Genomic DNA, 22971 nt, shown 5'->3' on the forward strand with positions numbered 1-22971 from the left:
TATTACTGATAGAATGGTGAGTAAAAAGTGTTTGTACAGTTGTATGTCATAATAGAAGTGATAACTTTCAGCATTTAGAAGAATAAATCTTATAATTATCATTTTGTTGGAATAATGTGCAAATGTGGCAGTATAGAATTTTGATTGGAAAGGGTATAAAATAATTTTGTTAATTTCAGAGAGGGGAATGATGTCTGATACTTGCTTCTTGATGGTAAAGTGGTTGTTTCATTTATTAAAGGAAATAATTTAACGTATTGCTCTTTAACAGGTTCGTCTCATAGTGATAAAGAGGTGGACCCTAACACTCCTGAAAAGATCTCTTCCCGCCCACCTTCGGAAAGGAAGCGCAAGCGTAAGGCAGAAGATGGGGGAGGGGGGGTTGCAGGGCCTGTGGGTGCTGCAGGAGGCAAAGGTGCTCGCACGGGAGACAACAAGAAGATCAACGAGTACTTCCCCAAACATGCGGGTACCAGTCCCATTCGACATGGCGGTTCCAAGAGTCCTTCCCCCCAGGCATATCCCATGGTTAGTACTATTCATTTTAATATTTTATTCCTTCTTTCTTGTAACTTTGATTATATGAATATAATACTCAAAATATTGCCATGAAAGTCAGGCGAAGTTATTCAAGATAGAGGATGTTACAGAACTGAATTTCTGTGTGAGGTTTTCTTGAATTTCGTACAGATTACTTTGAAAGAAAATTATACTTAAGTTATATAGTGTTAATATGGTAGGATTTAGTGATTCACTTAAAAATTACTTTTGTACTGTTCTTGACTCAGCTTTGAACCTTCATGAGTTGAAGCCTAAGAAAGGAGAATAAATGTTAGCAGTGATTGCTTTTCACTGACAAATTGGTTACCGTACTATTTAGCACTGAATGTAGCATTGAACAATTTAGAGTCTGAACAAGAACTTAACAAGTCAATAGGTGGTTTATGTCCAATAGTAGATACTTTTTACGTAAAACACATTTTATGGATTTAAAATTCCAATCTTGTGTAGAAGCCATACTATTTAGCAATGACTGTAGCATTGAGCAGTTTTAGAGTCTGAACAAGAACTTAACAAGTCAATAGGTGATCTGTGTCCATTGTTGTTTAATCAACTGTCCAAAGACAGGACCTCCACAAGTGACACCAACAAGGCATCACTCATGACGTGTCTAGATCTGGAGGTAATAACAAGTCAATAGGTGGTCTATGTCCATTACTAGATACTTTTTACGTAAAACACAATTATTGTTCTTCCTTCGTCATACATCGTCAAGTGAGATGTACTGCCCGATAATAGATGTTGTATATATCAGCCAAAACCTTAATCAGAAGTGATATGTCCATTAGTAGATACTTTTTACAAAAAACACATTTTATGAATTCAAAATTTCAATCTTGTATAGAAGCCTCCCGGCCAGGCAGTCATTTTGAACACGAAGTTTGAATTCTGCAGCCTCCAGGAAATTTGACCAAGCTATATTTCAGAGTCCAGCAATCTGCCATTAGAAAACAACAACATAATTGCAGAGTATTGATTTCCAGATCATCATGTTGATGTTAGTTTTCCCGACATATATAATTTTATTCTATGCCACTTTTCATAGTTTTATTATATTTGCCCCTTACACATTTCACAGTGATATTGATTACAGAAGTAGTAATACCCAATCATTCTTTTGTTGTTTTTTAGCTCTAGTAAATGAACCTGAGATTGTTTATCTATTAAAAGAGAAGATCTGTGTTGTGTTATTAATGTATAATCCATATGGAATTTTGATAAGAAATCATATCAAAGTGAATTGCATTATTTTCGCTGTTCATAGCATTGTACTCTTTAGCATAGGTAGTCTTAATCAGATTTCTCTTATTAAGCTATTGCATAAGGTACAATTATTTATGTACATAGTATGTGGAGTTTTAGTTATTCTGTTAAATATTGTGTCACAAAATCGTACTACAGTACAGTAGAGTGTAGATTATCCGAACTATACAGGTCGAGAGCAATCCGGATAATATGGAGGGTGAGAGCACTATGTAGTTCTTGATCCTGTAATCTTAAAAAGGGAGAAAGGTCGGGCTCTGTAATGTAGAAAGACGTTACATGTATATAATAGAGTTTTTATTCATAGTACAGTACAGTTGTCAAAAAATCTTAAAGTTAGAATTTATAAAACAGTTATATTACCGGTTGTTCTGTATGGTTGTGAAACTTGAACTCTCACTTTGAGAGAGGAACAGAGATTAAGGGTGTTACAGGAGAATGGAAAAAGTTATACAACGCAGAACTGCATGTATTGTATTCTTCATCTGACATAATTAGGAACATTAAATCCAGACGTTGGAGATGGGCAAGGCATATAACACATATGGGTGAATCCAGAAATGCATATAGAGTGTTAGTTGGGTGGCCACAGGGAAAAAGACCTTTGGGGAGGCCGAGACGTAGATGGGAGGATAATATTAAAATGGATTTGAGGAGGTGGGATATTATGATAGAGACTGGATTCATCTTGCACAGGATAGGGACCGATGGCGGGCTTATGTGAGGGCGGCAATGAACCTCCGGGTTCCTTAAAAGCCATTTGTAAGTAAGTAATACAGTACAGTGTGTAATTGACTAATAAACTTTGTTATTGTTCAGTACTGTATATATTATGTACATTACTGCAATTTAAAAAAAAGCAATCTGGATAACAAGGAAGACCAGATAGTCAGGACTCTATTGTATTATCATCAGATTATGGAATATGCTAAGAATAATGAATTTCATAAATCCATAGGCCTTTATGTATTGAATCAGTGAACAGTCTTACCTCGTGATCTGGTAGTCCTTAAATCCAACTATTGTGAGTTCAAACCCAGCTGATGACAGTGGATTTTCCAAATAAAAATCCAAAGTACAGTTAGTGCAAGCAATCTTGGCAGGTGGAGTTTGTTAATCTGGACTTTGGCATGAATTACTCGTCAGTGCAAGGTTGATTGAGTTCTAGGTGACAAGACTACAACTGACTTTGAAACAGACTGTCTGACACCTGTGTTCTAACTCTTCCAACTTAGACAATCCATGACCTGAACTATTGTTACATGATTTGTCACCACTGCTTCTGTTGCCATTATCTTTTGTGTTAATTCATTCGTGGTCTTTTTCACAATGACATATTTTTTATTAACAATGCTATTTTATTGGAGAAACATGGCGACATGCATTATTTCTGGCTGATTTATTCAAATCTCTGTATATTTTATACCATTTAATTTGAAACTGGTGTTCCTACTTTCTATCCAAGTATTAACATTCGTCCAGATAAGGCGACATACATTTTATATTATTTCTGGCTGATTTCTTCAAATCTCTAGAGGTTTTGCACCACTTAATTTGAAGCTGATGTTCCTATTTCTATTCAGGTGTTAACATTCATCCAGATTAATTTGATTGATTGAGATGTGAGTAGTATTGTGAAGTATTGACCGTTTTCTCCTACTGTGTGATATAGTAAATATATTTTCTTGCTGGTTTATTTGTTTTTATTATCATATAATTTTGTTATTGAAGGGGATGCTATTTTTTCAGTCATGCTTCCATATCTTTCATTAGGTATAATTAGATGTAGGTAACTTTATCCATTTGAATGATGTGATATGGAGCATTATTGACTGGGTGGTAAATTTGATATTAACCTTAATGTAAGCCATTGTATACTGAAGTTCAAAGATATCTGACCTACAATTTTATGATCGCGTAAACGAACTTTCCAACCATAGGATAAGTGAGAACCGAAGATATAAAAAATTGAAAACTTTGAAAGAGTTCTGCTAGTTCTCAATAGGTGGCATCATTATTGGGGCCATTAAAAAAGTGTCAGGGAAAATGGTTATGTAGATTAAGCATAAATTATTTTCATAAATGACAACATCAGTGATTTCCACCTAAACCCAGTGGTGTTTTACAATCAGTAGAGTGGGATGAAAAATGGAATTCTGTAATGCAAGTATATTTATCTACGATTGACAACAGTGACTATTATCTTCGCCATCTATTAATAGAAGTAATAACTAAAGAATCCACATTTACACCAACAAATTATCGATCACTATCGATTAGTAGAATCAGATATCTTTGAACGTCAGTGTACATGATTTTTTTAAATTAAATTTATCGAGTTTTTTTTTTTTTTTTTTTTTTTTTACACAAAGTTGTAACACTTTACATCTATGAATATATTTGTCAACTGATGAACATAGTAGAAGTACAAGAATATCTGCGATGTAGTATCTGCTACCCTTTCCATTTTTAAAGTTAATGGGGATTAACTTGGATAACTATTGGTTATTAGGAATAAAGTCATTTGAAGGACGAGAGAAGAAGGTGTTGAAATATTGCCATTACCTTGAGATAAGACAAGACAACACTTGTTCTCTGCCATAATAGCCAACAACTCTGCAAAGTAAGCACTATTCACATTTCACATAGAGACAGAAAAAGAGGGGGAGAATATATTAATCCAAAGTCCGGAATAATTCAGTGTCAGATAGTTAAGAATCAAATGTAACATGCATCCTTACCTATTTTGGCCATTCCTATTTTAAAAAGAATTATTCTCGTGCTTTTAATTGTGATACTCATTTGATAGTGTTTTAATTCCTTACTTTTATTTTCAGTACCCTCCCTCCCCCCAGCAAGCATTGCTGCCATCACCTCAGACGCCAGGCGTACAGTCAGTAGCACCAGACTTCTCAAACCTCATGCATCCGCCCAGGCCCCTTCCAACCATGATCAACAAGCAAGTACAGGTAGGTATATTGTTGCCAATCATGTTCATGTTTGACTGAAACCCTTTTATTTTCAAATACAGAACATTCAATTTTTCCCTTTTTATCCACATAACTCGAGTGGGCTGACAGTGCCAGAAACTCACATCGAGTGCACACAAACTCTGTGTGACTTCAAATTGTGGTTTTCTGTTAACACAGTAACACATATATTAGGTACGTTAACAGAAAACCACAATTTCAAGTCGCCCAGGGTTTGTGTGCACTCAGTGTGGGTTTCTGGCATCTTGTCAGCCCACTCGAGTTATGTGGATAAAAAGGGAAAAATTTAAACGGTGTCTGGTGAAGTTCCTGGGCAGCTCAGTCGGTAGAGCATTGGTGCACTAAGCCAAAGGTCCTGGGACCGATACCTGGCCTTGGAACAATTTTTCCCTTGAATTTATTCAAGTCTGCTTCACAGGGAGCTTTACCGGAAAGCTAGGTTTGCATAACAGAACATTCGATTTAAAAGAGGCCCTGCATATGTTGGAAATGATGTTCATTGTTTCAATGTATTTGTCCACAACAATTAATTGCTTGATTATTTATCATCACTAGACCATGGAACATCATGGAATTGCATGTTTTTTTATTGCTTTGGCATGTTGAAAAGTAAAAGTGGATCTTTGCCGATCATGGTTTTTATGTGTGAATGAAGCCAGCTCTATTTTGCACAAATGCACATTTTGAAGGTTTGTCTTTTAAATGCATATATTAACATCTTTTTTTGTTTTGTCCGATTTATTATCTAATTTCAAAATTTCTCTCTAATAAAAATAAGAATAATTTCCAAGTTACATAAAAATTATGTAAAAAGAGAACCTCCGGAACGAGCTCTTTTATATGACAGAGAGCAGCATTACCAAGCTGGAAAACGTGGGTACTCCCCTAACATAATCCCTTGCACTTGTGCAAAAGGTGAAAGACTCTCTAGAAGCAGTTGCTGGGTCACAAGGTAAATCAGTGGCTGCAAAATGCAAGCGTGTGTTAGGGAATAATTCTGGCAATAAAGAAATGCTTCAAACTGCTCACATCGTGAGTGGAAAATGTAAAACAGTCACTGAAATTCGGAACATTTCTGCTTACAAGTATGTATCAGTCACATCATGTGATGTAGAGAGATCATTCTCGGCATTTAAAAATTCTGACAGATAAGAGAAGTTTCACAGTAGAGAACCTGGAGAAATCGTTGGTTGTTTACGTCTTAATAATTATGTGGGGGGGGGGGGGGGGAATTTGGAAAGCTAGAAAGTTGAAGCTCTTTCACAATTAAACCTTCCCAACAACGCAGAAGCACATTCGATGACAGGCCGAAGTTTAAGATCTGAGTTACAGCGGAGGTCGTTTAATAATTGGTGTTGTCTTCCACAAAAAGGCAAAGGAGTGGTAACTTACAGTGAAGATCCAAAAAACAACTCTTGGATTAGTAATAGAAGAGGGATATCATCCTCAGAGTGGACCAATGCCATAAAGATGTCCACAAACATTGCAGCAGTACGATCGGTGCCAGGTTGTTCCTTTCAAGATCAAAAGTGTCGTCATCCAGGATGCAGCGAAGTAGAAACCCTTGGTCATGTTTTGGGTTATTGCTCTAAAGGAGAACTACTGAGGAACAATCGCCACCATAAAGTGAGAAGCTCAATCGCAACCACTCTTCGGAAGGCAAAGTGGGAGGTTTACGAAGAAGTGCACTGCTTGGCTGAGAATGGGTCAATGAGAAGAGCAGACACTATAGCCATCGTTCGCCGGAATCAAAGAAGCCTCATTCTTGACCCCACTGTCCGTTTCGAGAAGGATGATCAACAAGCCAACAACATTAACAATGAAAAGAAGTCTATTTACAACCCATGTATTCCTCACTTCAGTGAGAGATACAAAATGAATATTAATACATGGGAAGTGAAAGGACTTCTTTTTGGTGCTAGGGGAACTTCATTTAAGTTAACCAAAACCATTCTCCTTTCTCTTAACTTCTCTAATGAGGACATTAACAAAATTTGTCTAATGGTATTGAGAGATTCATTATCCAAAACCATTCTCCTTTCTCTTAACTTTTCTAATGAGGACATTAACAAAATTTGTCTAATGGTATTAAGAGATTCATTATCCATTTTACACAATCACTTGTATAATAGTATGTAATTTTTTTTTCACTTCATCTCATTACTCTTCAATGTATTTTCATCTCATGTTTCTCCGAACTCAAATTGTACTTTATTTTTAAATTTATCATTGTTCCGTATTCTCTCCACAATCATATTGTATTTTTCATTTAACCTCTGCTGTGTATTCTGGATCCTAGTGGTCAGCCGAAGATTTCGGCCAGATGTCCCAAATTGTGGAATTTGTTGAAGTTAGTAATTAATACATTTATAGAAAAAATAAATGTAATAAAAATGATGGCTTGATGACAATTATTATTTTAAATTATTTTCATTTATATCACATTATTAAACGAAATAAATTTCTAAAGTGCATTTTTTACTGCATGTACTTCAATTTTTAGCACATATTTCAACCGTTTTTACTGCATAGTTGCATGCATATTTTCAGGCTTTTTAGTGGATGAAGTTCTGTGGTCTAATTATGACTTATACATGCGATGTAGATATATATATTACTACTACAAACAAAATGTGCACATAGTTATGTTATGTACTCTATAATATGCAGTCCTCTTTTAAATTGAACACATTGTACTATCAGCATTTGATTCACTTTGTAAATATCTGTGTGTGGGATATTAAATTAATAATGTGACTATTGCGCTTTCATTAAGAGTCATTTCATAGTGCGGATGTGACATTTTAAGACAAGCTTTCCAGAAATAAAATTGACGTAAATTATAACATTTTAATGACAGTAACAATCTTAAATACAAGATATTAAAATTATGTTACGAATTGATAAGTGAAATCTTTAGTAACCTGTCAATCTGAAAATATATTGAGAAAATGAATGTCAGATGTGACTTCAGATATGAGTTCTGCTTTTTAAAAGAAATAATTTTGGGGTGATAAGTAGTAAATATTTATTAAATACTGTGTAAAATTCTCAATACTTGAAGAAAACTAATGGTGATAAAACATAAAACAGCAATTACGGATGTGACAACAAAAATGGTTCTGAATATGACGTTCATTACTTAAAACGTAACATACTGTACTTTTACATTTTTGGGCAGTAATTAGGAAGATGTAGAACCCTAAGAAAAGAAGTTTCTATCCTCAGAAATACTGGCATGCAAGAGGACTAATGGCTTCGTTGCCAATCTAGACATTTTAAAAACATCTTTTTGGGCAGTTCAGTAGCAGATGTAAAAATACAGAGCTCAATTTTATAATTTGAGAATGAGAGATTGTGTATATTTGCAACGAAACTTACAAATGCAATTTTTTAAAACACTTTTTACAGAAATTTTATTTTTCAAATAAGTTATGACTAGAAAACTGTTCTGCCTAATATTGTAAAAACTCATTACATTCAAATGACAGACCTTACAGTGCTGTCATGTGCTATTTGCCGGGAGGATGTCTTAGCTTATGCTGGGGGAGGTTATGTAAATTGCAAGAACATACTGCATTTATGTGCACAGATAAAGTGTCAAAATGTACCACACTCATCAACACCAATATTGGCACCTGAAATAAATGTATACAAAGAAGAGTAATTTGATATATGGGTTGTTTAAGAAGGACTAGTAAATATTTTGGTGTGTTGTATCGGTAATTTTGAGTAAAACAGTTTAATACAAGGTGCAATCAATATATTTCCGAACTGCACTTTATTTATTGCACTGTTAAACATAAATGCACGTGTCACTGAAGATTATTGCTTCCATGTCTGTTGAGTCAGTTTATCAGACAGCATCAGATTGTCTTTAAGAACTGAGCTTCTACACGTGATTTTGTGCAAACATGTCAAGGACCTATTGCGATTTTTCCTGGAATCTCTCCCATTTACTCTTTATGGCTAATCTTCTTCTCTGCCTTTCAAGTGATGCATTTAGTATAGATTCCAGGTGTTTCTTTGGTTCTAGATAACTTCATTTCCTATATACTGTGTGTTGCCTACATTCACGGCAGTCCAGAAACTTATTCATTGCCCCTTATATAAACATATTTCCAATTGTCAGTGGATGTGGAGACACAGATATTTGAATCTTGTGCGTAAAAGTTATAATAAGAGGTATTAAATAACATTAAATGCATTGTTGTTTGTTATTGACTGGCAGAACACAGATAATTGACAGTTCATAGTTATTGGTGTGTAAGAACGATAATTATGTATTATTATTTGTAATTTTTGTCTGACAAAATATAAATAATTGAAGGATGCAACTGACAAAAGGTTCTATGTCCCATTGTGAATAATTTTACAGGACAAAAAACCGTTGTACAGCTTTAACAAAAAGTTGTTAAATTAATTCCTTTGACCCAAACTATCTTCATTGCTTGCAGTAAACATATCCATGCTCATTTACAACACAGTATCATGGCACATAGAACATGAATCACGAGAAAAACAGTTTTTAAAAAAATGGCACTTAGAACGTTTTGCCAGTTGCACCCTTTCATTGACAATTTACATTGATTATTCGAAAAATTCACTTCCAATATCAATACATTTTGTAATTCTGTTGGTGGTAGTACATATTATTTTTCTCAGATCGTCTTGACATTTTTTTTTTTTACGAGGGCAGCACTATTAATAATGTGAGTGATCAAATTGTCTCTATCTATACTTCACATTTCATCCCCCCCCCCCCCCAAATTCAAGGGAGTGAGGTCTGAAAATGATACCACTGTGACTAATCCATCGTTCAGAAAGAGTATGATTTAGATATTGGAATCACTTGATAGTTCTAATGGACAGGAGTTCCATTGTGCTGAAAGAATATAGGACTCTTGTTGTAGCCAAGGGGAACCTCTTCAATAATAGTGGACGTTCGTTTTGCAGAAGTTGTACATAAATGGGCCCTGTAAGACGATTTAATAATACAGTGGACCCAATTGATTATTACTCACACCATACCACGCATTTACAGAGAATCAATGTTGGAATATTTCTGTTTTTCATCAGACTGCCATACAAGTGTTTGGTGTTAGTATTGCCACAGGTGACTGTAGCTTCATGGAATATCTTGGCAGTTAGTATTTACTCGCCTACTACAAAATTCCAAGCGATTGTCTTCATATTTTGGTGAAAATTCTGCATGTCCTCTATGTGACATGGACAGTGGCAGCTCGTGAGATTTTAGCTTGATAGGGCTGCACTAAAATTTTCAATATACAGCATTATTATGTCTTGTGTACCACAGCAAAAATTAATTTATTAATAAATTTTACCTGTATTGAGGCTGAAGCCATAATCAACTACTGATCCAGTTCAGTCTGCTGCTGCTGTTGTCGTTGATATTCATGTTTGTTTATAATTGAAGTTTTTGAAACACTTTATACTATAAAATTTAATTTAAAAGTACTGTACTATATTTGGCACAATAAAAAGAACACAACACGAAAAAATGTGAAATTGCTACCTGCTTTGCCATATGGTCTGCATTCACTGCAGTCTGAAGCTTTTGGTATTCACAACACCAGTACCCTCACCCACCGCTCTCAAACAGGAGTCAGCCTACAAGTGCATTATATGGACACAGCCCATGCCGCTACGTATAGCTTGACAAAAGTCAAGCACTGTTGGCAGTGCACTACATATAGCTTGACAAAAGTATCTACCAGCATTTTTCTGAAGGCGAAGACAGTAGAAATGAATAATATATTCAATATACAGACATATCTTTCGGGAATGGCTTACTGTTAGGTAGGGTTGCAGCCCTTATGGGTGCATCGTCACTGGAAATGGATGTAAAACCTTCTTGACCTATTGTTTGCCATACACTGATATGTGTAGAAATTTCTCTGTATGCTTGTAATATGATTGCATTCTACAAACTGAAGGATGTGTTATACTGCACAGTTCATTCATGTTTGTTCAGACAGATTACAGCTGCTAGAAATAGTACTAGACTCATGCAGTTTGTTGTAGCCACTTTTAAATCCAGTAATCCTGAAACTGTTGATGATATTCTCTTCAAGCAGCAATGGGTGTTCCATTACAAAAAACTGTAAACAACATCAAATCAGCATATTTAGCATGTGTAAAGATGTGCGGCATATAAACTAACACCAAATTACGTCAGGTTATAGGCTTCATCTTGGTCACATCTGCTTCAAAGGCCAACGTGCTGGTCACCTTATTTACAGAGAGTTGCAGGTGCATCTCTTACCTTAGAAACGAGAAAGTTGTCAAGTCCAGAATCTCTATTTTGAAATATGGTGAGATGAATGTTCCATTTTGCACACAGCTTTATGACTTACCTTCCTTTGAATACTGAAAAATATCTGCAACTATCCATCTCTGCAATTTGGGAAGACCAACATCAAAACAAGCATAAAATTCTAAATATGAATCAACCATAACCTAAAAATCCACGTTTTGATGTTTACTTCCTTTTGCCTTTTGATGCAAGGTCTGAGCTACTGCATCACTAAACTACTACAGTTGAACTTTGTTGTAGTGACCACAGTTAGTGTGACACCTCAGCTACAGCAACAGACATTAATAAGTACAGTTTTTATGTGTATTAAACAAATGCAATTTGTCATTTTTATAAAATTCATTTTTAATAAGCGACTTGTTTATAGCAGCATTTAGCAGCGTAAATTCTTTAAAAATTCATGTTCTATGTACATTAAACAGCAGTTGTCATGAGAGTAATTCGCAGGTAACCAGTAATACCTTTAGGGACCAATGCTGCTTTAATTTACTGTGACAAAGGCATTTTATGGACCTAGAACTGGAATTCACAGTTAGGCGGTAATGTTAATGGGAAATGGATTTCTAGCTTCATTCCTATTTTGTTTGCTACGTTCTAGACATATGTTATTCAGATATCTGTACTTTTCATTTACACAGCTGTAGGACCTAAAGTGTCTAAATGAATCATAAACTCATATAAATGCCTAAAAACTATGTTTGTGCCTGAAAAACGCTTTTTAGTATTTTGCGTGTATTTAAAATAAAAATATGGTACTAAAAATGCAAAAATGCCCAAAAAACTATAAAAATTCTATTTAAAATATAAAAAAATTTCTCTTACAAACACTGGTCTTGCAATTTCGTTCCATATTGTTCTGAGAAGGGGATGGAAGAAGATGTTACCTTATTTCCTGGAACCGAATTTTGTTTGAATTGAAAAGTCCATCCTGGCATAAAAGGGATGGTAGATTGTTCAGGCTAAGTGAAAGCTTACAAATTAGTTTTCACCTCATTAAGCAAAATGAAACTGACCAATCAGCAATCAGTCATTGAGTCTTCAGTAGCACTCATTGTCAGCTCCAGTTATTTGTACTTAAATTCCACCTACAATGGAATATTTACTAAAATTAAAATTATTAATTGTTAATTTTGTGTAAACTCCTAAAAGTCTTAAATTGGATTTTATAAAGTCCTAAATATCTCTTTTTTAGCACCTAGAAATCCGTTCCCTAGTTATTAGTGACCAATCATTTACTGTGAGGAAAACATTCTGTGAGCCAAGAACTGGAATTCTAAGAAAAAGAGGATGGAGTGTGAAGTATGTCAAACTCTTTCTTCTGTTGCATCAACAACCCTTCACAAACAATAGCAGGCCAAGATGTGTACCTTACTGTAATATAGGCATTCAGTTCAGATTATAACTTCAGGCATTCAGTTTGCAAATAGGTATCACAAATACATTACAATGGAGCAAGGAGTAAGGAAAACAAAGTTTTACATGTGGAAGATAAAAGTATTATAATCTTACCGGGAGTGGTAAAAAGAAAGCTGATGTTTACGACGAAATTGATTTGGTTAAGGAAGAATTGAGAAGGATTTATAGATGCAGTATTTTGCAAAACTGAAGCAGAAAAAATTACAGATTTGTGCAACCCACACTCTTAAAATGTGAGTACTCTATACATATTTTAATTGCTGCACATGACAGTATTTCACTCCATATCTGAGTACAGTATTTATGAATGTATTTCTCTTTTGAATATTATTTACTGTATTTATCTATCTTTTCTTATAGTGACACTCGTTATTGCAACAACATTTCTTTAGTCCGTTTGATGATGCTATGACCAAGTCCAACTGTGTTTCTCCACATCCATTGACTATAGGACACTTATTTATATGAACTGATTTATTCAGAATTATTGATACAACAACATATAAAATATTTACAGTTCCTCCTGAAACAGTCTGTATCAGGCACAAGGTAATTAAAATTTTCTTAGTAAAATTAACAGTTTTAGAGGTAGTACTATATTTAAAACTTATCATTTTCATTTTCCTTACTCATTTATGCTGACACAAACATACCAGTATTATACATTGCCTTCAACTTAAGACGCAACCCAGGCACCTGTAGGCGGGCAGTACTCTCAAGTGGTAACACCCAGCTGTGTTGTGCGGTAATTGAACTACTAAGGGGCTCAGCATGCATTCTTTCTACTCGTATAGTTTTGTTTATCTTCTGTAATTAATTTAATGGTGTTTATTTCCTTACCTTCAGACATAAGATGTTCAAAATGATCTCCACCAGTTTCAATACAACACTCACACCGGCGAAGATGATGCTGAAATACGCAATTCAATTCCTGCCTTGAAATGCTGGAGATCACGGCCCAAATATTCTCTTGAAGTTCCTCTAATGTATGAGGATTGTTCACATACACTTTATGTTTTAACATACCCCAAGGTCACATAAATTAAGATCCGGGGAACGCGGGGAGCCAATTAACGATCACTTGTTCACCAAACACATAGATCACTCGGTTGTATGGGCTGTTGCAATGGCGTAGCCGGACTAATTATTTTGGGTGGGTCAGATATGCAGGGTTTAGAAAGTACCTGACCCATCTCTTGACAATGCCACTGCTTTCAACTCTCTTGAAAGTCATTCCCGGAAGTCTTATTTAACAACGTGCAAAATTATGATAAACAATCGTGCAAGGCATACCTATACAAACGCTTCATAAGGTGAACTGGAGCTGTCGAGATTTCCTAGCAACGAATCTGTCGATCGCTGATGATGGGTCCTTCAACAAATCCCAACTTTTCTCTCTCTTTCTATGGATAGAATTGCTAGATTACAAAGCTTTGTGCTTGACATGATTGTCGAATTTTTCTTCGTTTCAAAGCTTTGAAAAGTTTTATATCATTGCCTTAATGAAAGACGAACATTTACTAATATCCATTTTTGGAGACAAGTGCTTCCAACAATGAATTTGTAAGAGTAAGAATATCGTCTAAGCTTACCAAATAAAATAAGGTATTAAATTTTTCTAGCTGATGTAACAATTCAATAGCCTCCATGGTTTCTTTCTTTTCATCGCCACCAGAATATTTTTTAGGCCCAATCCAACACAGTTAAATTGACTCTTGAAGAAGTGAACGCATTTTGACTTCTAACTTTAATGCTATCGGCTGTAACTATTGCTCTAGATCCATGGTTAAGTTTTAATGTTGAGTAATTTCCATAAATACGCAAAAATTCGAATATTTTTTTGGGTGGGCCTGATCCCACCTGGCCCACCCGCTGGCTACGCCACTGGGCTGTTGTATTGTCCATCCATAATTTTTTTCATCCTCGTTCATTTGTTCAAAAAATTGAGACAATATGTCATTGACATAACGATGAGGATCTAATGTGTCATAATGGAAGATTGGCCTGGAAGTGATCGCACACAACACACCAAACTTAACATCATGCAGAGGTGCTTCATGAGGCACATGGAGATTGTTATCACTCCAATAATGATTATTCTGTGAATTTACATATCTGATTAAATGCAACCATGCTTCATCAGTAAAGAACAACAGTTCGGGATTGATTATGCCATCGTGTATGGAATTTAAAAGCCAGTTAGAGAAATTAATTCTAACATTATGATCAGGATTGTTCAGTTTGTGGGCTTTTCTAATTTCATAAGGCTTTAATCTAACAATTTTGTGGCTTAATGGGCCGATCCTAAAGACACACCAACCTGTGCGGCTACACGCAAGATAGATTTTTTCGGACTCGCCTCTAAGAGTGCTCCAATACCATCAAGCTTTTCCTTTGTTAGTACAGTGCGTCTCTTGTTTTTCTTCCTGTTCTAAAACTGAGCCAATGGTACAGAATTTCCTGAATAGTCTTGAAATTGTGGCCTTATTTGGGACATTTGCATCAAGGAATTGACGACGAACTTTAAGACTACAACTTTAGTAGGATTTCTTCTTTGCATACGTCTAAAGTAAAAACACCCTCTGTTCAGTGGTAAACACTAATGATAAATTTAAACTTAAACAGAGCACAATTCACCAAACACATTAAATGAAAACTAAAACTGACCAAACACATACACATCTTACAAAAGACAAACTAACACTAATTGCATGCTGGGTCACACAACACTGCAGGGTTTTCCCTGCTTGAAATACCAGCCTATCCGCCCGCCCGCCTGCCTGCCTGCCTGCTGCTGCTGCACAATAACATTGGTTTTCCCACTATAGAGAACGGCCTATCGCCCATCCACCTGCCATGACAAGGGTTGTGTCTTAAGTTGAAGGTTCTGTATAGCAATATGCATCTCTAAGAAAGTGTTTGAAGAAAGCTTCAGAATAGTTGTGTATACACTTTAATGAATGTAAATTTGTATATTTTTTAATCGGCTTATTTTTTTAAGTATTGATAGATCTGTCCATGTTTAAATGAAATTCTTACACGTCACAAGGTGAGATGCATAGTCACGGAGGATATTTTTTATACCAAAGCGTGGTTGTTAGAATTCAAAATCTAATTCCGCCATTTCATTGTCAAGATTTTGTACAGTAAAATGTCGAATTTCATTGAAATTACATGGTCTTTGTTAAAGAATGTAATGGTGAATAAATAAAGTAACTAAACTGTTTGATCTTCCTCAGACGGAGTTGACATGTCAAAGGATACAGGAATTTGAAACACAAGCATCTTCTGATCTGGAACTCCGAAACAACAAAATAGATGAACTAAATAGGGTAAGTCTTGTTCACAGTAAATTTTGATGCCAGGCAAAGTACATATTCATGTGTTTATTAAATAGAAGCTAGCCATAAATATCACGAGACTATTTGTAGTTGATTGTTTGATGACAGACAACTGAGGAACTAAGGCATCAGTTAGCCGCCCAGCAGAAGGTGATAGAGCAGCACAAGTCTCACATCAACAAATGCATCGATGTGGTGAAGAAACTGCTCAAGGAGAAGTCCAACATAGAGAAGAAAGAAGCACGGCAGAAATGTATGCAGAATAGACTACGACTAGGCCAGTTTGTCACGCAAAGAGTTGGGGCAACTTTCCAAGAGAACTGGACTGATGGTTATGCATTTCAGGAGTTGGCAAGGTATGTATGCTAAGCTGCTATTCATTCATTCCTGCTTAAGGGCAAGTCTTTCACTGCAAACCCAGCATTCTTCAATCATCCCTATTTTTTTGCTATCCTCTTAGTTTTTGCATACAATCCATATATCTTAATGGTGTCCATCTTCTGATATCTTCTTCTGCCACGAACTTATTTTCCATTCACCATTCCTTCATATTTATTAATTTTATATCAAGAAATACAGAATTTTATTAGTGTATATTTATTGGCATATTTTAAGGTTTGTAAAGGCATACATGCATGCATATTTAGTAGGCTTTTAGGACATGAACTTTCTGGCCCTAATGGTAATACTTAATACCAAGAAGGCAATGAGTGTAGATAACAGTGCAATTATTTGGTTTCTTCCGATGACTGCAGGTGTCCTCACATTTGCTGACAGAATCCATGTTGCTAGCAGACTGTATAGGTTCCTAGCCTAACATTTTTAGTTACTCACAAATCATTATGCCATTACTCTTGTCGGTAATACGTAGAATATTTATAGAAATACTATTTTTCTCTAGGCGGCAAGAAGAAATCACAGCAGAACGGGAAGAAATTGACCGACAGAAGAAAATGTTGCTAAAGAAAAGGCCATCAAACAGTGAAACAGGTCGTAAACGAAATAATCAGCAACAGCAGCAGCAACAACAACAGCAGCAGCAACAGCAAGGGCAGGGTTCTGCCATTTTACATAATGGCACTGATGCTACTTTCCTGAAACCAGATGCCATCCAAGGCTTCTCGTGGCAAGAGTACTATGAGGCTGACGAAATTCTCAAGGTGGGCATCATATTTTCAACTTTGTGATTGGTATAATTACATAACTGGTTGTGAAAACTTGATAAAATATTAGGATATATATTTTAAGTTGTAAACTTTGCAAATGGTTTACTGTTTTTTAACGCATTAAATTTCATGGTAACGAATTAGATTTCATTGTATTATAGTGAATTATTTTTAACTTGTTTAATGTAATGGGTTCCATCGCCTTACCAATTTAACCAGGCAACTTTCATATTTAAGACTGAAATAAGATTTTTAAAAGCTTACTATATCTTATCATCTTTTAATATTGTTGTTTTCTGTACAGAAATAAATTTTCGTTGTAATTGACTCTTTTGGGTCATGAAAATATCAAAGAACCAGACACTTCTTTAAAGTAAATAGGCAGCCTACATTTAAGTGTCAGAGTAAATAAGTCATTTTTCTAAACAGACAAAAGAGTACCATTATTGCAAGTGTGATCAATTTTGGAGTACTTATGGAAATTAAGATATCATTGCACTGTCAACTGAATATTGAAAGAATATAATGTTATAAAAACAAATTAAATGCATATTTTTTTTCGCACATATTTCTAAAGTAGCATATGAAGAGAAGGCATATGTGACTTGATAATGATTCGGATGGGGACGTTAAGCCTGGCAAACTTTCGATGCGGAATTTAAAAAAATATATATATTGCTTAAGCACAACACAGAATGATCTTCCCTTATATCACTCCAACTCGCAACTGGGTGCGGACCGCCTGGGTCTTTATCAATCATCAACTTCCACTATGCATTTACTATTGCTAATTGCCAAATCCCTTTCTGTGTTGTGGATTTCTGAAGTGCAGACATCTGGTTTATGTTTACAGAGTAGAACCACCAACTTTAAAAAATGTAATTTTTTCCAGTTAAATTGAGATTCTGGCCCACTGTGCAGTGTGCTTTATTTTAAAATAAATATGTTAGGTAATTATCTGGTATTTTATATTTTAATCCAGTAAAACCGATAGAGGCCTGTTGGTTTCCTCTACTGTACCACCGGCAGTTGGCTTTGACAGAACAGAGTTCATCACTGTCCCTGTCATCAGTCTTATAAATTTTATTAAGTATTGTGAGTTTTCAAATTTCATCACACCCTATTTCTTTCACAAAATTCTCCTGCTCTAATTTTTCAGCATGCTTGCGCAGGATTCCCAGACTTTTTATATCACATCGCACATTTTTTTTTATTCATACCAAAATATATATTTGTTCTGAGGTGTGAAACTTGTTTTCATGGATCCTACATGGAAAATCATAAGTCGGCTTCATTTTTCATATTGGTATAGTCAGTTAATTGTTAAATAAGAACATCCTGTGAAATGAAATCTTCAGAAAATAAAAAAAAAATGTAGCTTGGACATACATATTCAGAATTTTTCTGTCTGTTTGTCTTACAAGGGAATTCATGTGAAATAATATTTATTGTGTGACTGAATTTTATAAAAGATTCGTCTAATACCAAAGCCAGCTGCATCCATTATATAAAATTTTGTATCAGAAACAAAAAACTAATTTTAACAATGGCTTTTCTATAAACAGTTTCGTTCCTTTCCACCATAAAGTTATGACATAGACAAACATATACTCTATTGCTGAAGCCTTTAATAAGCATTGTAACTCTCAACATAAACTTTCTCCTGAAGCTAAAAAGAAGCAAAGGCAGATCAAAAAAGATCTCAAAAAATTTAAGAAGTGTCAAGAACAAACAAACGATATATTCCGCAAAGAATTCACCATAAGAGAACTAGATTCTGCAATCCATGAGTTAAAAGATAAAAAATCTCCTGGACCTGATAAAATACATGCAGAATTTCTGAAACATCTTGGACAAAAGGGAAGAAATGCACAACTGAAATTATTTAACCTATCATGGACTTCTACTGTACCTACAGAGTGGAAAAAAGCAATAATTATCCCTATTCTAAAAAAAGGCAAGACAGGTGATGATATAAATAATTACAGACCAATTTCTTTAATAAGTGTCATTGCAGAACGTATGATTTCAGCGAGGTTAAATTGGTTCTTAGAAAGTAATAACATACTAACTGCAGCGCAAACAGGATTCAGACAACACCTATCTACAAAAGAAAATACAATTCAGCCCTCCCAAGATGTCAAAGAATCTTTCAACAAAAATCAAGATACGCTATCAGTTTTCATTGATTTTGAAAAAGCATACGATTCAATATGGAGGTATAAACTACTTGAAAAACTCACAAAAATAGGCATTCAAAACAACATGCTAAACTGGATCACTCACTTCCTTTCCCAGCGTTTCTGTGCTACAAAATACAATGACAGTACTTCCAAATTCCGACAAATAAAAATGGGCCTCCCACAAGGTGCAGTACTGTGTACAACCTTGTTTAACATCTACATCAACGATCTCCCCCCAGCTGTTTCAAGCCCAGAAATAAAGACTTTTTTGCAGACGACATGGTCATATGGACATCTTCCCCACAAATAGTCAAATCCAAAACTTCAATGGAAAAGGCTCTGATCCTATTAGAAAAGTGGACTGACAACAATTTGATGACCATAAATACTGATAAAACAACGTTTCAAATATTTAGCTTGAAAAAAATCCCAAAACTAAATCTACAGTTCAAGAAACAAACCTGAGACAAACATATGAAACGAAATATTTAGGGACAATTTTTTATTCAAAATTATCTTGGAAAAATCATATTGAAGCAGTAGTAAACAAATCAACAAAAAGACTTCCAATTTTAAAGAGATTAGCTGGAGCCAAGTGGGGTAGTAATCGGCAGACTTTGAACATCACGTACAAAACATTCATCAAGCCAATACTTCTCTACAATGCGGAGGTATTAATTACAGCAAATAATTTCAACCTGAATCGACTAGAAGTATGCCAAAATCAGGCTCTGCGACTAATAACTGATGCAGCAAAATCAACTCCAATCACGGCAATGCAAGCCCTAACCCAGAACCCTCCAAAATATCTCACTCTAGAAAAAATGCTATGGTTAACAACAAAATGGGAAAAAAGGCTGTTACAACCAACCAAGTTGAAAACACAAACAAGTTTCCTGTCCAAAGTCACGGAAATAAAAACAGAATTGAATCTCCCTAAATCTAAAGAAAACATTTTAAGCAGAGAAAACCCTCTAATCTTCGAACCAATTAACATTCAACTAGATTTAGAAGAACCAGTTACAAAATCTGAAACTTCCAAACCTGTACTAAAAGTGCTGGCATTAGAAGCTGTGAACAATAGATACCCACAGAAGAATGGTTACATATCTACACAGATGGGTCTACTGTCGATAACAACTCAGGATCAGGAATTATGTGTGCATTATTCTCATTTTATCAACCAGCAGGACATCATACAGCAAATTTTGATGCGGAAATAATGGCTATTCATAGCTCACTCCAACACCTACTATACAGAATAGATTAATTTCAAAATGCTGTCATTCTCTCTGATTCTAAAGCAGCATTATATGCAATAAACTCATATAAAATGATGTCACTCCGAATTAAAGAATGTCACAAAATGATCCAACAACTTCAAAAACTACAGAAAAGAATTCAATTGCAATGGATACCTGCACATTGCGGAATTGCTGGAAATGAAACTGCTGACTTTCTTGCCAAAAAAGGATCCATTTTAATTCATAATACAAATACAAGCCTACCTTTTACATCCATCAAAATACTAATTAAAAATAAATATAAAATCAAGCAAAACCAAGCACTATGTACCAAAGCCAAAGATAAAAAATGGAGCATTTTAATAAAAAAAAAAACAGAAATTATTCCAGAAATCCCACGTAAATCTGCAGTAGCAAAATTCAGACTGCTTACAGAACACGATTATTTGGCCAAACACTTGAATAAAATAGGAATTTACACAAATCCAAATTGCCCTCTATGCAACAAAGAAGAAGAAATGACTGAAGATCATCTCATAACCTGTGAAGTTCTACCTGATGGATCCACCACAGAGAAATATTGGAGAGCAAGAACGCTAATGGCTTCGTTGCCAAAGCCCGGCATTAGATAACAACAACATATATTGGAAATTTGAATTTGCAAGCTTTCTGGTTTTTGGCGGGAAACACATTTTTTATTTAGATGAAGGTGGCTTTGAAGCCACCATTGTGGATTTAGCTGTTTTTGCAATGATAGACTGTAATTATGCACAAAATGTCTAAATATTATCCTTTATTAACTACTTAGTTATTTCAAGTGGAACAACATATGGATGATACAAACTTGTTCAATAAAAAATTACAAATTTACTTCTTTAAAACTGGCACAAAAATGAATTTGAATTATTCACAATATTTTTCATAGCCTTCGAATTAATGAATTCGTTAATTAATAGCGGAGAGTTCAAGTGGACAACAATGAATGTTGAAGCAAATTAACTTTTGATATAAAATGCGCGCGAAATCTGCATACGTGGACGTAGCTGACTCTGCACCTAACTGGGAACTTCAGTCTTCAATTTAAATGGAATGATACCCATTTTGCAAATTAACTCTTCACAGATCTATAGAAAAACATACAGAGATCGCACATACAGCATTAACTCAATTTGAAAAAATGTGGATGTAGCTGACTTTGATACTTACTTACTTACAAATGGCTTTTAAGGAACCCGAAGGTTCATTGCCGCCCTCACATAAGCCCGCCAGCGGTCCCTATCCTGTGCAAGATTAATCCAGTCTCTATCATCATACCCCACCTCCCTCAAATCCATTTTAATATTATCCTCCCATCTACGTCTCGGCCTCCCTAAAGGTCTTTTTCCCTCCGGTCTCCCAACTAACACTCTATATGCATTTCTGGATTCGCCCATACGTGCTACATGCCCTTCCCATCTCAAACGTCTTTGATACTAGACAACTCAATATATATTATAAGTGCTCCTTTCCACAATAATGTGCATTTACATAAGAAAAGAGTGCAGACTTCTTGTTGGACAGTACTCAAAGGCTCAATAAGATGAAACTGCTTTCCAATGTGAAATATTATACAGAAACCAACCAATCATCCACAATAGGTAATTTACATAATAGATCTTTTTTCTTAATCTCATGTTTTCAGCAAATTGAAAGTATGAAACACGTTTATTATGCTACAGCTGCGGCAGAGTGCACTGAAGAAGGAGGATGCAGACCTTCAGCTGGAAATGGAAAAGCTGGAACGGGAACGCAACCTGCACATACGTGAGCTCAAGAGGATTCACAACGAAGATCAGTCTCGCTTCAACAACCATCCTGTCCTCAATGAGCGTTACCTCCTACTCATGCTTCTAGGCAAGGGCGGCTTCAGCGAAGTGCACAAGGTAGGAAAGAAATACAGTTGAAGGGGTGAAATGATAATAGTCCTAAGCCACACAGACAAAATTTTACAGGAGAGCTATTAGGTGCGGTATCATAATTTCTTCTGCGTATACTTATGTTATTTGTAGTTTAAATGTTATATTATTTTACTAGTAGCTTTCCCATATGTGTAAGAAATGAACCGGCACAAAAAACTATTTTTGTTAAATGTGTGGTTTTGGACTATCTTATTTGAACACCTTCAGTTCTCAAACTTGCCAGACTTCTTCTTTTTCTTCTTCTTTTTCTTTTTCTTCTTCTTTCTCTTCTTTTTCTTCTTCTTTCTCTTCTTTTTCTTCTTCTTCTTCTTCTTCTTCTTCTTCTTCTTCTTCTTCTTCTTCTTCAAGGGTATGTATTTCGACTATAGCACTTAGGCACAAAATAATGTCCCATTGTGCACTCCATAAGCTGGAAATCAACCTAGAAGACTTCTATGCGACACCAGCTTTGTGGTACTGCTGGGTTTTGTTGTTTGTTTAGTCAACTATCCAAAGACAGGTCTAAACCTTGC

General features: G+C 35.3%; 1 protein-coding gene across 10 annotated transcripts in view; it reads left to right on the forward strand.

Annotated features, from left to right (window-relative positions):
* Positions 1-22971, forward strand: part of Tlk (Tousled-like kinase) — a 438411-nt gene that overhangs the window by 393056 nt on the left and 22384 nt on the right. For all 10 annotated transcript variants that reach the window (XM_069820426.1, XM_069820455.1, XM_069820436.1 and 7 more), the window contains 6 exons: positions 272-528; positions 4662-4793; positions 15807-15899; positions 16017-16264; positions 16810-17068; positions 22220-22423. In XM_069820426.1, coding sequence (XP_069676527.1) covers positions 272-528; positions 4662-4793; positions 15807-15899; positions 16017-16264; positions 16810-17068; positions 22220-22423 — 1193 coding nt within the window. The remainder of the gene's footprint in view (positions 1-271; positions 529-4661; positions 4794-15806; positions 15900-16016; positions 16265-16809; positions 17069-22219; positions 22424-22971) is intronic.

Source organism: Periplaneta americana, chromosome 1, assembly GCF_040183065.1.
Source record: "Periplaneta americana isolate PAMFEO1 chromosome 1, P.americana_PAMFEO1_priV1, whole genome shotgun sequence".
NCBI classification, from domain to species: domain Eukaryota; kingdom Metazoa; phylum Arthropoda; class Insecta; order Blattodea; family Blattidae; genus Periplaneta; species Periplaneta americana.